Genomic DNA, 14799 nt, shown 5'->3' on the forward strand with positions numbered 1-14799 from the left:
CTTTTATTGATTACTATTCCAGCATACCTTGAACAGTAAACTTCACCATCTGAAGTAGCCAACATAAAGCCAAAGTACAGTAAAACCTGTGTTATCATGCCGGTAACCTAAAAATTCTGGTGATCTTGGGGGGGGAAGGGATATGGTGTGCTAGGGGAGCAACGGGGACAGGATGCAGCCTGGTAAGGTGGAGGTGGAAGCCAGGGGGCCTGGCCTGCTGGCAGTACCAGGAGCTGCGGGCAGAGCCTAAATGTTTGCTCCTAGCTGCCGTTTGCCCCACCCCCAAGTAAGTGCCACAAGCTTGTCTGAGGAGCTGCCCAGCACTTAAAAGGCCAGTTTCCCTTTTTGTTTGTTTTGCTTTTCCCAGTGTCACAAATGTGCCGGTTTCTACAGTTTTCTGATACTTAAGTTCCAGACAGTGACCTTGGGAAGAATCTCAAATGTCATCCAGTAAGAATGCCAGGTTGCTGCTTTTTGATCAAATTAAGATTATAGTTGAAGTTCAAATGCTTTCTGGAAGTCAGTGAAGGAAGAGCCCTCCTTAAATCATCTAGGCCATCTTACTGCTAAGTCGGGGTTGTTCCTTTCAGTGCATTTTAAAAAATATTTTGTATTCTCTATTTTAGCTATTCTAAATAATATTTTCCTGCTCAGTTCTCTCACCACAAATTGTTGGCATTTTCTGAAAGTGTGGCATTAAGATATATGCTACTTAAGGATTTTTTTTTGTAAACAAAAGGGAAAGTGGCTCTTCATCTCCACTCAAAATTCCTCCCTTAAGTTGTTAGGCCTGGTCTACAAACACTTGATTACTCTCCCAGTTTTGGAGATGACAGTTTTCTTTTGAAGAGAATTCCCCTATGTGTTGTATTGCCTTACGGAAGCACACACACACAAAAAAAAAACCTCTCACAGCTGTGGCCTGTGATTGTGTCTCTCTTTTCTGTATCTCAATCAATTGTCACCGCACTCCCCTCGTGCTCCAGCCTCACAAGGAAGGAGAAAGGGTCAGGTCTACCCATCCAGGGCTGGATTTACTTGCCCAGGGCTAGTAGACAGTGTGGTGCTCCACAAGGCTGCACAGTCTGAGCAGGTGGTAGCACGCAGAATGGGTGTGGGGGGAAGGAACGGGTTGAGGCTGGGAGACTGCATGGCTGGAGAACCAGTGCTGGCTCTCACTGCTGTGGGGGAGGAAGCCAGATCAAAGCAAGCTGCGGGCCACAGGTTTACCATCCCTGCCATAAGCTTATCTCCATCAAAAGGCTTTTCATGAATTAGGCTGTGCATTCAAACATGTCTTCCGCCTGGGGGTTTTGCAGGGTGATTGGTTTGGTTTGACCTACTACAGTGAGCACTCAAACTGGAAAATCACAAGAAACAACCAGTCATACAAGCACAATTGCTTAGTTTTAAAAGACAAGATTTTACAAAGCTACTACTGAGGAGTATTGCACAACCACAGAACATTACCCTTAATTTGACCTTCGTTGCTTCCACGTTTGAGTTGCTGTTTCATCTGTAAGAAGGGAGCTGCAGTTTTGGAAGAAATGAAGGGTACTTCCAAGAATGAGTGGAGTGTTTGCCTCTGCAGAACCACACTTTCCATTCTCCTCATACTCTTCAGTGTTCTACATGGAGGTTTTGGGAAGCAGTGGAAAGGAACTGAGTGCAATCACGACCATGCTCTCTTTTACACCAACAGATACAAACACTTCTGGGTGAACAAGCACACTCTCACATGGCTGCAAAGATTATGGCTTTTCAAAAGGCTCATAAGAACAGCCACAATGAGTCAAACCCAAGGTTCTTCTAGCCCAGACTCCTGGGAGTGAACAGAACAGGTAACTGTCAAGCGATCCATTCCCTGTCACTCATTCCCAGCTTCTGGCAAACAGAGGCTAGGGCCACACACCAGGCCTGCCCATCCTGGCTAATAGTTATGGATGGACCTATATTCCATGACTATATATCTAATTCTTTTTTGAACCCTGTTAGTGTTTTGGCCTTCCCAACCTGCTCTGGCAAAGAGTTCCACAGGTTGACTCTACTTTATGTGAATAAATACTTCGTTTCATTTTACACCTGCTGCCTATTGGTTTCATTGGGTGACACCTAGTTTTTGTGTTATGAGAAGGAGTTGGTTAACACCTACTTATTTGTTTACTTTCTCCACACCCACTATAATTTTATAGACCTCTGTCATATCCCCTGGAATCATCTCTTTTTCCAATCTGAAATGTGCCAATCTTACTAATCTGTCCTCAAGAATGACAATTGCGTACAAGCATGTGGATCTGCAGAGGCAATATACTGGAACTAGTTATTAGTAAGTAACTCTTCCTTCCATATTTCACTATGAACAGACTTTAACCTCAAGAAAAGTAATTTCCAAGATCATTTATTTCCTTTTTAGACAATAGGTTCTCACATTTGGTTTCCAGGTGGAGCCTCTAGAATTGTCCACGTTTACTAGTTTGCCAATGGTATGCTAAGGTTATTATCCAATTCCCTAGGATACAGAAGCACAAATCTATATCTGAAATATTTCATTTCCTGCATGTTAGCAATAGCTATTTTATAGAATTTCTTCCTTTACCCATTGTTAATTTTTTCTTTTCCTATTAGACCCAGAAATAAAATCTCATTTAAAATAAATAATCCCTCTCCTCATTAAAAGGTTTATATTCTCTTTAGTAATTCCTCTTTACCACATGTACTTTTAACTGGTTCCAGATAGATGTTTGAAACAGTGGGTTTTCTACAGATAAATAGAAGATAGTCTAACAACAGAAGACCGGACAATTATGTACTACAAATCACAGACAAACAATACATAGACAGTTTATACTGACATTTCAGAATGTCTTCCTCTGTGTGCTGTTTCAGATTTTCTCGCAGCATAACAATAATTGGATTATTTCTCAAGGAGTACAAAGTCAATATGTTTTCTGAATAAACCTCCAAAATTTCAACTGTTTTCTTATAAACATCCATTTGTGTAAGAAGCTGGAATTCCCTAAAAAGCTGAAGGAAAAGGAAAATTTTATTTCAGTATTTTAAATAAATGAATTAACTGTGGGGTGCATACACTAAAGATGGCTAATAAACTAGCAATAATTTCTTTCTGAGGAGGAATATTCAATGTTTCGTTAAATGTATCTAAAATACCACGTGATAGTATAGTTCCTGGCATGTGTAAAGTACTCATTAGTGAATATTTTGAAGTGGTGCCAAGGCAGGAATATGCATTTACTAGTAGGTTAGTGGCAAAACTGAGTATTAACGGATGCTTTACTAAACACATGTACTAGAGCAGTCCCAAATGTGCCATCTTGCCCGTATCTAGATCATAACGTGCAATACTGTTATTAAAGACACACACAGTATTACCTCATAAGGACATCTTAAGAAGGGAAACACTCGGAGAATCTCTTTTAAAGGTGTCTTGTTACTGATCATCTTTCTTCGCATTTCTAATGTCATGTTCATTCTTTTATCAATTTCTTCCCAGTTCCTCTCTGTTTTCATATATTCTTGCTTAAACCAATTAATATGTTCATCCATCTCAGTGTCATGTCCTTCAAGATAAACAATCTCTTCCTGTCAGCAATACAATGACAGAAGGTGAGAAATTACTCTGCCCACAAATATTTTTACCTGTTGTAGGACCTACATGATTTGTCATGTAAAAATGGCATGGTTTATTGTCTTTCAGTCTCTAGATTAAATGTATTGAGTTTACAAACAGAAATTTGATAATTATTACCTCTGCAAACCACCTGGATTTTGAAAATCCAGACTAATTTCTTGAGCTAAAATTACTCCCTCCATGAGCCTTCTGAAATCACATTGCCACCAAACTTAAGTTTTTTATTGCTTTTTTTACCGTGTCTAATTTATAACTTTAGGATCATGGTTCTCCTTTCATTTCTAGTTTAATGGCAACCACAATTTATATAATTTACTTGTTGGTGTTTTAGAAAAGTTGTTTATTCTGTAGTTGCAGACATAACAGTTTTCCTAAAAATTATCAGGAAGTCTCTACTGACTTATAAAGCCTATAATTAGTAGGAGCAGTTGCCATCAGAAACAATAAATGCAGCAGCTTGGAACCATTTTAGCTTCTACTGAAGGAAACCAGTGAATCTGTCTGTTGAAATGAGCCTGGGATGTTTATAAAAGAGCCACTGGTCAAACTACCCCTCAAACTGCATTTACACTAGCATTTTCCACTAGGTCTCCCACTGATGCGAACACAGTGACGGAAAGAGATTTAGACAGGGCTCACGCATCATCACCAGAATGTCATCTAAGAGATGTAATTAGAAAACCATCAGGGGCCAGTTTATACTATCAATCCAACTATTAGCACTAGCAATGGGAATTTCCCCCTGGAAATACTAGTGTAGACAAGGCTTTCAGAGCTGGCCAATACTCATATAAACTTTCACTCGCTGCCTTCCACCCTCAAGAGTTGATCAGAGATTCGAACTATATACATTATCTGCCAACAACCACTTCAATTCCTATAGCAATAGTCATCCTAATAGACCCCAAAATGCTTATAGTCTATATTCCAGGCAAAAAACCTTTGTAATCCTATCATCTTAAGGTGAAATGTATTCAAGGAAAAAGCCCTCAAAACAAAAATTAATAGCTTAATCAGGTTCCACTTTATCAATACTTCTCTCCAAAAATATGGCACTGCAGTTATTAATATAAGCTTAAATGCTGCAGTAGCCAGAAACTGAGGCATAATGTGGATTTAAAATACCATATGTTATTTTATTAGTGGCTCTCTGAATTCTGAGATATTTGGTTTGCACACAACATACTGGGGTTTTAATTGCCATAATCCTCTCCTTCCCCTTTCTTCAGTCCCATCTTACTTCCTCATCAACTGGTAGCAAGGTTGAATGCAATGGCAGTTATCAAGGGCTCAACTCTGCTTCCATGTTTTGTAATATTACAGCTACAAAGAACAAACAGCTCATGTCAGAGGAAGCAGGTTCCCTTTTGAAGCCCCTCTACCACAAGAGGGGTCGGCACTGGGAAACGGGTAAGAAGATGATGGACAGGGAAGAAGACATGAAAGGAGGTGCAAGAGAATTGAAAATAAAGCTCAAAGTTTGTGATCCAGCTGCAGTTTATGGAATTACAGTTTGGGCTGCTGCAGACAATGACAAAACCAGCTTTATCATCGTTAGTATCCAAAAGTTTTCAAGCAATGCGACAACTGAAGTTATGTCAAATAAGCACGCTGCTGTTGGAACTCTATTTTAGCACTTCAGAATGGTAACGCATGTTTGAAATACTTCAGAGCATTTTTCCCTGTAATCTGTTTATAATCACAAAATTACAGTCCAGTTGAAGGGAGTGATTGTCAGCCATATACACACACGTTGGTGTATTAAGCACTTAGCACCTACCCCTCAGCATGACCACGGCACAAAGGACAGTGATTAACAAAAGCACAGCCTCCCCACTGCACACATGTATGCATTCACTTTCACGGTATGTATCCTAGGCTTCCTTTACATGATATTAAAGGACAGTATTATAACTCCAATTAAAAAGAAGTGAGGATACATGACTGACATCTCCCACTCCAAATGGCACTGTTGCCTTCAATGTGAATTTTTCAGCCACCTAGACTGTGCGGCAATCGCTCATTTCTGGAGAAGTAAATACTCTCAACGACTAAGGGCCCTCTAAGCTGCGTGGCTTCCCATTAAGCCCCATGCAGGGACTCAGGGCTGGAGCAAGAACAAATCTCTCCCCCCCAAACCCTGAGGCTGCCAGGGATGGTGAGAGGTACCTCTCCCTGCCAACTCCAGCACTAAGCTGCCACAGCCAGAGGATGGGGGCCCCACTCACCCAAGCCTCAACCTTCTGTCCCACTCCCCAACCCTGAGCACCATCTTGCACCCCAAAGGCCTCATCCCCAGGCCCAGAGCCTGTGTCCATTCCAGAACACCAATATACATCTCAGCGCCCCTCCCCAAATTTGGAGCCACCAACTGCACCCCGAGCCCCTAATCCCCAGCCCCAATCAAGAGTCTTTGCAGCCTAAAATCCATACCTGCAGACAAAGCCCTCACATTCTGGTAGCAGTGGCAACTGGAGCCCTGAGCCCATTAATCACCACCAGAGCCCCGCAGCGCACGCTGGGTGGTGCTGAGGCTGTCTGGGAGAAGCTATCCTTAGCCCTTCTGCCTGAGGCCCCAGAGAGTTAGGGTTCCCACCCCCACCTTGCCAATAAGTCTTTCAGCCTCACTACATAAGACACAGAACAGAGTCAGTGTGGCACGAGATGGCCATAGATAAGCTTGGAAAAAAGCACTAGGACTAGGGTGTGACCTTCCCTCCATTTTCGTCTTCACTCACAACTATCAAGGCAAGCACAGCCAAACCCCAGAGATCCTGCTACACAGATGGCTATGCATACATAAGTCACATTTTAGGTACTGACTCTATTAGCCAAACTGAACTCGGCATCACACATTTCCAGGAACACTGCAATGACATAAAAAGTAATTGCTGAAACACCTGATCCACTTGCAACTGTGACAGTGGACAAAATAACATTCAGACTACTGAACTTAGGGAGATTGCTTACCTAAATAAAAACATGAAATCCTCATCCCTAAAGAAAATGTTTTTCTTTCACGATGCTCTACATGATCTATATAAATTAGGGATGTAAAATCCAGGTTAATCAGTTAACTGGTTAAACCTTAGGTTTAACCAGTTAACCGATTAATCAGGATCCCTCCTCCCTCCTCCCTCCCCCTGGTTACTCGTTCATATCTCTAACATACACATGAGTGAAATAAACAAGAAGCAGCTGCAGTGTCAGACTGATGGGGGCATAGGAGCCAAGTTCCCACAAAGCTGCATGGCTGCACTTCTTCCCACTGAGGCTACATCTACACTACAAAGAAAAGTCGGAAAAAGATACACAAATTGCGAACCGCAACTTGCATATCTTTTTCCACTTTTCTTTCAGAAGAGGCTTTTCCGAAATTTGGCCCATCTACACGGTGCCAAATTTCGGACAAACCTGCTCTTTCAAGACATCCCTTCTTCCTCGTAAAACGAGGTTTATAGCGATGGTGAAAAAACACATCCACTTTTCCAAAAAAATTTTCAGCAAAGCGGACACATTCCTTGGATGCAGCAGTGCTTTTCCAGGATACCTCCAGTATCCCGGATAAGCGTTGCAGTCTAGACATAGCCTACATCCTGCGCAAAGGCTCAAGGCTGCAGCAGGGAGAGATCACTCTCCCCAAGCCCTGAAACTGCTGGGATGAGTCGGGAGGGGCTCCTTCCAGCTGGCAGGGGGAGCACCTCCTTGCTGTCCCCAACAGGGAGCCACCCACGCATGGCCAAGCCCCAACCTCTGCCCCATCTTGAGCCCTACCCAACGCTGAACACTCTCCTGTGCCTCAAAGCCCACACCTGCACTTCTGGCCCAGAGCCTGTATCCCCTCCTGCACCCCAACTTCCAGTCCCTCCCCAAGCTTGGAAGTCGCCTCCTGCACCCAAACTCCTTATCTTTAGGTCCACCTCAGAGACTGCACCACCAGCCAGAGCCCTTACACCCCAACCCTGTCCCAGCTCTGAACCCCTCAACACCAGCCCCACCCTAGAAACCGTATCCCCAGCTAGAGCCCTCATACTCCTGTATCCCAATCTTATGCCCCAGCCCTGAACCTCCTCCCTCATTCAGAATCCCTTGGCCTCTTTCCCACCACATGTATTTTCTTATGTGTACCAATATGACGATATGTCACACACCACCTCCACACTGGTGCATATAACAAAATTCTTTCCACTCAGGGGTGAGAAGCATTAGAGAAAAAACTGCATAGAAATGTTTTATTGCTCTTTTTAAGGAACTCTCTCTTTTTAGCTTACGTAAGAAATTATTTAGCTATACACACCATCCCAAAGCCCTAACTTACTCGGAAAGAGCTGCAGAACGCTCTTGTGTCTTGAGGGAGCTGCTACCCTGGTCTTCCTGTCCTGATCGGTGTTAGAGAAAAAACTGCCCCCCCAGTATAAAAGTTTGGCCAGGCTGCTTTTGCTATAGTGGGCTGCAGTACTCCTTGGGAGAAACCGGCCGCACCCTTCCTGCATACCATTGCCTTTAGAAAAAGGGAAGGTGCTAAGAGGGTAAAATAGCCTCAGACTCTCCCACCCGTCACCTTGGTATGAGAACTGCAGGGCTTACCTGGTCGCATGAAATCTGCACAGTTTCGGCCCAACCCCTGGGACACAGACCCCCCACTTGGTGACCATTGGGCCATATATGTTAATATGCAAGCGTGGGAAAGCGATGTGCAGATTTGGGGATAAATACCCATCGCACAGCTCACTCGAGGAGGTCTTCGCAACACACGTACCACCGTGCATGTGCCTTCCCGTATATTCCAAAGCGCTGCCGGCCTGATCAACCGACCAGCCGCCTCCCCCAACTCTCGGACGTAACCAAGGCCTTCGCAACCGAATCGATATCTTTGAAATGTTCCGTGTGCTGTGTAAGTTGGTATGTATGATTTGATTTTCTTTGTTGTATAAGCTTAGTGTTGTAGTTGTTTTGGGTAGTACATAGAGTTTGTAATTATCACTGTTATTTAATTGGTGTAGCTGGATATTTTTAGAATAGAAACTATTCCCCTTGCCCTTTCCATATTTCTGACACGTGTAACTAGAAATCGTAGAATAAATATAATAAATACTGTAAATTCATTATTAACATGGTCTATTAAAAATCTTAGAATAAATACTATAAATTCATCACTGTCATAAATAAATATCTTTTATTTGCTAAAGCGGTCCACCTGGTTCTGTCCTTCCCCCCCACCCCTTGGGTATGCATCATCGGACATGTGATTCTCGCAACAATCGGCATCAAGCAACTGCATTTCCTGCTGTCATTATTAAAATGGCAGCCTCCAGATTAGTAATACCTTTGGTGTTTTAGCAAACCTTTTCAGGTATGTGCATTTTGATGAGAGAGTTACGTAGGTAATATCAGTAGCTCTTTCCCTAGCTACTGCAAGGAAATACCTAATTCATAACAAGCTTTAGACTCCTACTTAGGCCCTTGACTCACATGGCTGTGAGAATCCTTCTACCCTATGCTCTGGCAGTAAAATGCATTGGTTTGCCAAAGCATTAAATTTCCTTCCTTCTGTGGGTTTAACTCGAGAGCACTATAGATTATTAGTCGATAATGAAATGATCTATCCTACCATCACCACATGCCTGTAATTCCAATTGTTATTTAATTGGGAGCAACATATATGTCATCAGAAGAGCAGACCCTTGAAACTTTACTGCTATATTAGTTTTATGACTGATAGTTATTAGAAAAGAATAGACTGATAGAATCATTAGAATAGAATCATAACTATAGTGTGATTGTGGATGAATAGTTACTTTCATAGCCAAACTGGTCGAGAGTAAAAAGGAAAAAATAGATGTTTAATTTATGCTTATTAAGTATTTTAAAGCAATTTTATTTATACCAAATTTGAGATTTTTGATAGAATGAGGAAATCTGGCATTGGTTCAAGGCTATATGAATAATTTCTAACATCACTTTTTTTTCCTTTATTAAAAATAGTGTTTAACTCCGTGCTTCTAAGGGAATATTCCATACATAACTTCCTTATTACAGAACTTGTGTATTTGATCAGCTCATTTTTTCTTAAAGGCTTATTTGCTAAATACATTCTTACAAATGAAAAGCTGTCTATGAGCTATTAATCAGCACTCAGTCTCATCTACATGCTTGAATATTTAAGATCTTTTCTTCAAAGAGCTATACTTAGGGTGTGTCTAGACTACTGAGTTTTGTCGACAAAAGTGGACTTTTGTCGACAAAACTATACCAGCATCTACACTACCGCTGAGTTTTGTCGACATAACGTCGACAGAACTCAGCAGTTTTGTCAACATAACGTCGACAGAACTCAGCAGTTTTGTCAAAATTTTACGAGGCATAACACCTTCTGTCGACAGAGTTCTGTCGACAGAAGGTGTTATTGCCTGTAGGGTTGCGTCTAGACTACAGGGTTCTGTCGACAAAGCAGCTTGCTTTGTCGACAGAACTCAATGTGTCTGGACGCTCTTTGTCGACAGAAGTTTTGTCGACAGATACTGTCGACAAAACTTCTGTCAACAAAACCCGGTAGTCTAGACGTACCCCCAGACTTCTTTTCCCCTTTCCCTTTTAGTTTCTCAGAAGATGATTGTAACAATAAACAAAAAGCTGTTTCAACACAAAGGTGACTGTCATTCAGTGGGGAAAGAAATAATCCCTATGTATACATGTGTGTAAGACTTTACAGTCCCAGCCTGCAGTGGCATGTAAACTTTTTTCCAAGAAACTAAGCTTACACATAGTTTAAATTATGTTGCAGTCAAGTCTTTAACATGGTTTGACTCACCAGCATAAAAAGGACAAAATTTTCTTTTAAATAGAAGCAGCCATGCACTCCATGTAGGTGTAGGAGTACCATCAACCATTCCATGGCACCACGGAGGGAGGGCAGAGACATACAGTTGACTCCAGTAGTAGCCCAGGGTGTCTACTGGGTTTAGTACTGACAAGGGCAACGCCAGCACTAGCTGTTTCCACACCATTTGTGTATCAGGTAGGGACGATCCTCCTCTGCCTTTTTGTCCCAACCTCTCCCAGAGTCCAGGACTTTGCCAGGGCTGAATCATTTATGGCCCCTCCAGCTGGGTAAGCAGCTGAGTCTCTCAGTGAAAGTGGGGCTGGGCTCAGCACAAGTCGCCTCATGACCGGGACCAACGTTGGCAGCCCTGCCCTCTGCGGCTCTCACGTTACTGTGGTGGTACTCACTGCCCTCTAGTGAAGTTACTGCTGTACCTCTGTCAACCCCACTTCCAGCACTGGAACCAGCAGAGACATACCTGGTGCCATACATTACTATTTCTACTGTGAGCACCTGTCCTCTCTTCATTTTGCACCATGGTTGAATCAAACTGGCTGTTTGCAGCTGCAGGCCTGGTTCCATCTTTTATCACCTGAAGCCCAGGACTCCTTGGTATCCACATCAGGATCTTCCTCCTTCCATTGTCCATCACCTGACCCACAGTGGGGGCAAAGGGCTGTGCATGCACGTAGCACTGTGGGCACCAGGCCTGGCGCTCAGGCCCCATTACTTTAAATTTCTGCAAATGTTATTTGTCAATAAACGTGGAGACTCCAGCATGGCAGTGGAGAAAACAGGACGCTGGCTACACAGTGGCGAGAAATCAACCTGCAGCCCCTCCTCCTCAGGCACAGACTTAGAAGTGAGGCTGTATATGACCCTGACACGGTGCAAGGACTGGGCCTGCTCCAGACACACCCCGTGGCCTTTCCCCTCCGCATAGTTATGGACAGGCCCAGTAGGATCCAGGTGTGGATCCAGATGTGGGATGGGGGGGTTCTGTGGGGGAAGGTATCTGCATGGACAAGGGCTTGTTGGAGGTTTCGTGGTGCTGGGGCAATGGGACTCTAGGTGAAGGTGGTTGCAGCTCAGTGAAGGGGGAGGGAGTCTGGCTGTGGGAGGATGGAGCTGAGCAGGGAAGTGTGGGTGGATGGGGCTCTGGATGCTGGGGAATTGGCGCTTGATGAGTTACAGATCAAGGTGCAGCTGGTTGGGGCTCAGCGACGTGGGGGTTCTAGGGGCAGAAATGGGGTGTCTTAGGGTGGGGGTTCAAGCAGAGAGGGCTCAGCGGGGGATGGTCTGGGCACAGGGATGGGGGGCTACATGCAAGGAGGTGGAGTGCAGCAGGAACATGTAAATGCAGGGAGGCTCCAGATGCAGGGGGTGAGGCTAGGCAGTGTGGGAGGTTAAGGTGCTAGTGAGGAGGCTGAGACTCAGCAAGGGATCTGGGTATGAGGAGGTCCGGGTGCACAGGGTTCAGTGAATAGAGAAGCAGGAAACAGGAAGGAGTGCAGGGATTCCTGCAGCAATCGCAGTTTCTGGGAGCTGGTCAGTCACTGCCCCCAGCCACTCCTTGCAGGGAAGAGGAAGTCCAGTCCTCCTCCAGCCCAGCTGGGACTAGCAATTGAATGATGTGCAGGGTAGGAGCCACCAGCAGGGGCGACCCAGACTCTGCTCTCCTCCTACATGGTTACTTACCTCTCTGCCAGCTTTTCCAAGGACCTGCAACAATGTGCTGATGGAGAAGGGTACATGACCACTCTTGCAGGTTTCCTTTGCTTCCCTGTCAGAAAGTCCTTTTTATGCAGAGAAGCAAAGAAATCTGTGGGTAATATGAATGCTGCATGCATGGAGTGGTGCAGAATTTTCTCAGGCATAGTGGCCACCAACACCTTCCACAGAGGCCTCTGAAAAATCCAAAGTCTCATCTTGCTCCAAGCGGAGATCACCAAGCAGGCATGTGGCAGTGATCATCAATCTAGTGCAAGCCCATGCATTGGTGAACCTTCTCCTTGCAGAGCCTCTAGACTTATCCTGTCTAGGCACATCAGCCCAGGAGCATGATCTGGCACAGTTAGCTGCTTTGTCCTCATCACCAGATTCTGTGGTACCTGGCTCATCCTATTCTTCAATACTGGAGGAAGGATTTCAAGACATATCAGGACCTTTCACTTCCCTGGGTATTCAGGCAGAATTCCTGCAGAAGAATACTCATAAGTTTCTGGATACCCTGCAGTCATCTATTCCTGGGTGAGTCACTATCCAATTAACAACGTGCTTCTTGAGCCCTCTGGAGCATGCTGACTTCTATACTACCTACCACCAAATGCCTGGAAAAATGCTACTTCATACCAGTCTAAGGATTTGAAGGTTTTTACTCAGGTCTGACTCTGAACTGCCTGGTCGTAACTAGATCTAAACAGATGGACTTGATGTGTAGGAAGATTTACACCTCCTCTTCCACGCTACCAAATATGATTTTGTGAACTTGGCAGCTATGTCTAAGTTCACAGAACATCTGCCTGAAATCTCGAGGGAGGAATCTGGGGCATTTATTACTGAAGACGGTGAGAAGGGCAAGACTTTTTCACAGTCTGCACCAGATATTGCAGATACTTTGGCCGGTGGTGGCCTGAGGGGGTACCAATGAAATGACCATGCTGGCTGCAGAATTCAGGCATTACTCCCAATGTACAAGAGGATCTGCCATTCAATGGTAGAGTCCTTTTTGTCAGACAATGCACTTCTCCAAGGACTTTAGAGCTATCATATGGTCCTGGGGGTGCAGAGGAGCCACTATGGTGGCCAACAGCAGCAATATATGTAGCACATATTTGGGAAGACTTTCCCTCCCACAAGACGGAAAAACCAACCCAGACATGGGCACAGGTCCAAAAGAGGACACATTCTAGTCCAACTTTCCCTCAACAGCCCCAAACCCCCACTTTGACTCCTTGGCCCAGAGCAGTGTTCCAGTCATCACTACCTTCTCCCCATCCCCTCTGGGGGTCATAACCCCAGGCCCCTTGCAAGTTGTGTGGCTACAAAGCAGCCTATTTAGCACCACACAATAGCTCAGGGAATCCACCTGGGAACCTTCGGTGGCAGCCACAATCTAGCCTGGTCTCCAAACTGTCACAGTTCAGGCAGAGGGTGACCACTGCAGCCAGGGCACCCAACCCCAATTCTACTATGATCTGGACCTGTCATGGCAAGAGCACCCGTAACCCCAGCCCTAACTCTGCCACAGGCCAGACCAGTCATAGCCAGTGAAAACCCATCTGTGGCTGGTATGGTCCACATCTACCAGGGTAACCCAGACCCCTCTCCCAGTCCCAGCTATGCTGTAGCCTAGACCTGCCATGGCGGGGACATTCCTATCCTGGCCCAAACCCAGCTTCATTCTGCACATGGGCAATCTGTGGCGGGAATGAGGCTGAAGGATTTGGAATGTGGGAAAGGGCTCAAGGTTAGGGAGGATGAGGGCTCTGGCTGGCAGTGTGGGCTCTGTGGTGGGGCTGTGGATGAGACGTAGAGGGTGTGTCTAAACTACACCCCTCTGCCGACAGAGGGATGTAGCTTAGGCACATCGCTATTGCAAATTAAGCGGGGATTTAAATATCCCGCGCTTCATTTGAAAAGAAATGGCTGCCGCGGCACTTTGCCGGCAAAAAGCAGCAGACTAGACGGGTTGCACGAGGTATAAGGGATCGGTCGGAAAAGGCTTTCCTTGTCGACCAATCCCCATCTAGTCTGCCTCTTTTTGCCAGCAAAGTGCCGTGGCAGCCATTTCTTTTCAAATGAAGCGCGGGATATTTAAGTCCCTGCTTCATTTGCAGTAGCGATGTGGCTAATCTACATCCCTCTGTTGGCAGAGGGGTGTAGTTTAGACACACCCTTAGGGTGTAGGAGAGAACTCCAGGCTGGGGCAAAGGTTTGGACTGCAGGAGTGGGCTCAGGGCAGGAGGTTGGGGTGGGGGTGCAGGGTCTGGATGGGAGTTAAGGTGCAGGAGAGGGCTCTGGGTTGGCATATGGGGTCTAGGAGGGAACTCGGGTGGTAGAACAGGCTCAGGGAAAAGACTCTGGGTTAGGGTGTGCAGGGTCTGGGACAGGGATGTAAGTGAGTAGTCAACCTAGCCTAGGCTTATCAGTTAGTTGAGTTGACTACTCGCATTACCTTCCCTCTTGCCACCTCTGATACAGAGGCTTCAAGTGGGGGGGAGGGAGCCGACCTTTATAACATTTAAACTGCAGAGCCACAGTGGATGTATAGCTTCTGGACCCACTGTAAGCTGCATTCAAGGACCCCAAGCTAAATAGGGCCCCT

The 14799-nt window shown here is 45.1% G+C and overlaps 1 protein-coding gene across 10 annotated transcripts in view; it reads right to left on the minus strand.

Moving 5' to 3' along the window:
* SAMD3 (sterile alpha motif domain containing 3) overlaps window positions 1–14799 on the minus strand; it is a 117715-nt gene that overhangs the window by 2562 nt on the left and 100354 nt on the right. For all 10 annotated transcript variants that reach the window (XM_006118591.4, XM_075924150.1, XM_075924148.1 and 7 more), the window contains 2 exons: window positions 3391–3600; window positions 2853–3024 (listed from right to left, as the gene is read on the minus strand). In XM_006118591.4, coding sequence (XP_006118653.2) covers window positions 2853–3024; window positions 3391–3600 — 382 coding nt within the window. The remainder of the gene's footprint in view (window positions 1–2852; window positions 3025–3390; window positions 3601–14799) is intronic.

The sequence above is a fragment of the Pelodiscus sinensis genome, chromosome 3 (assembly GCF_049634645.1).
Source record: "Pelodiscus sinensis isolate JC-2024 chromosome 3, ASM4963464v1, whole genome shotgun sequence".
Classification (NCBI taxonomy): Eukaryota; Metazoa; Chordata; order Testudines; family Trionychidae; genus Pelodiscus; species Pelodiscus sinensis.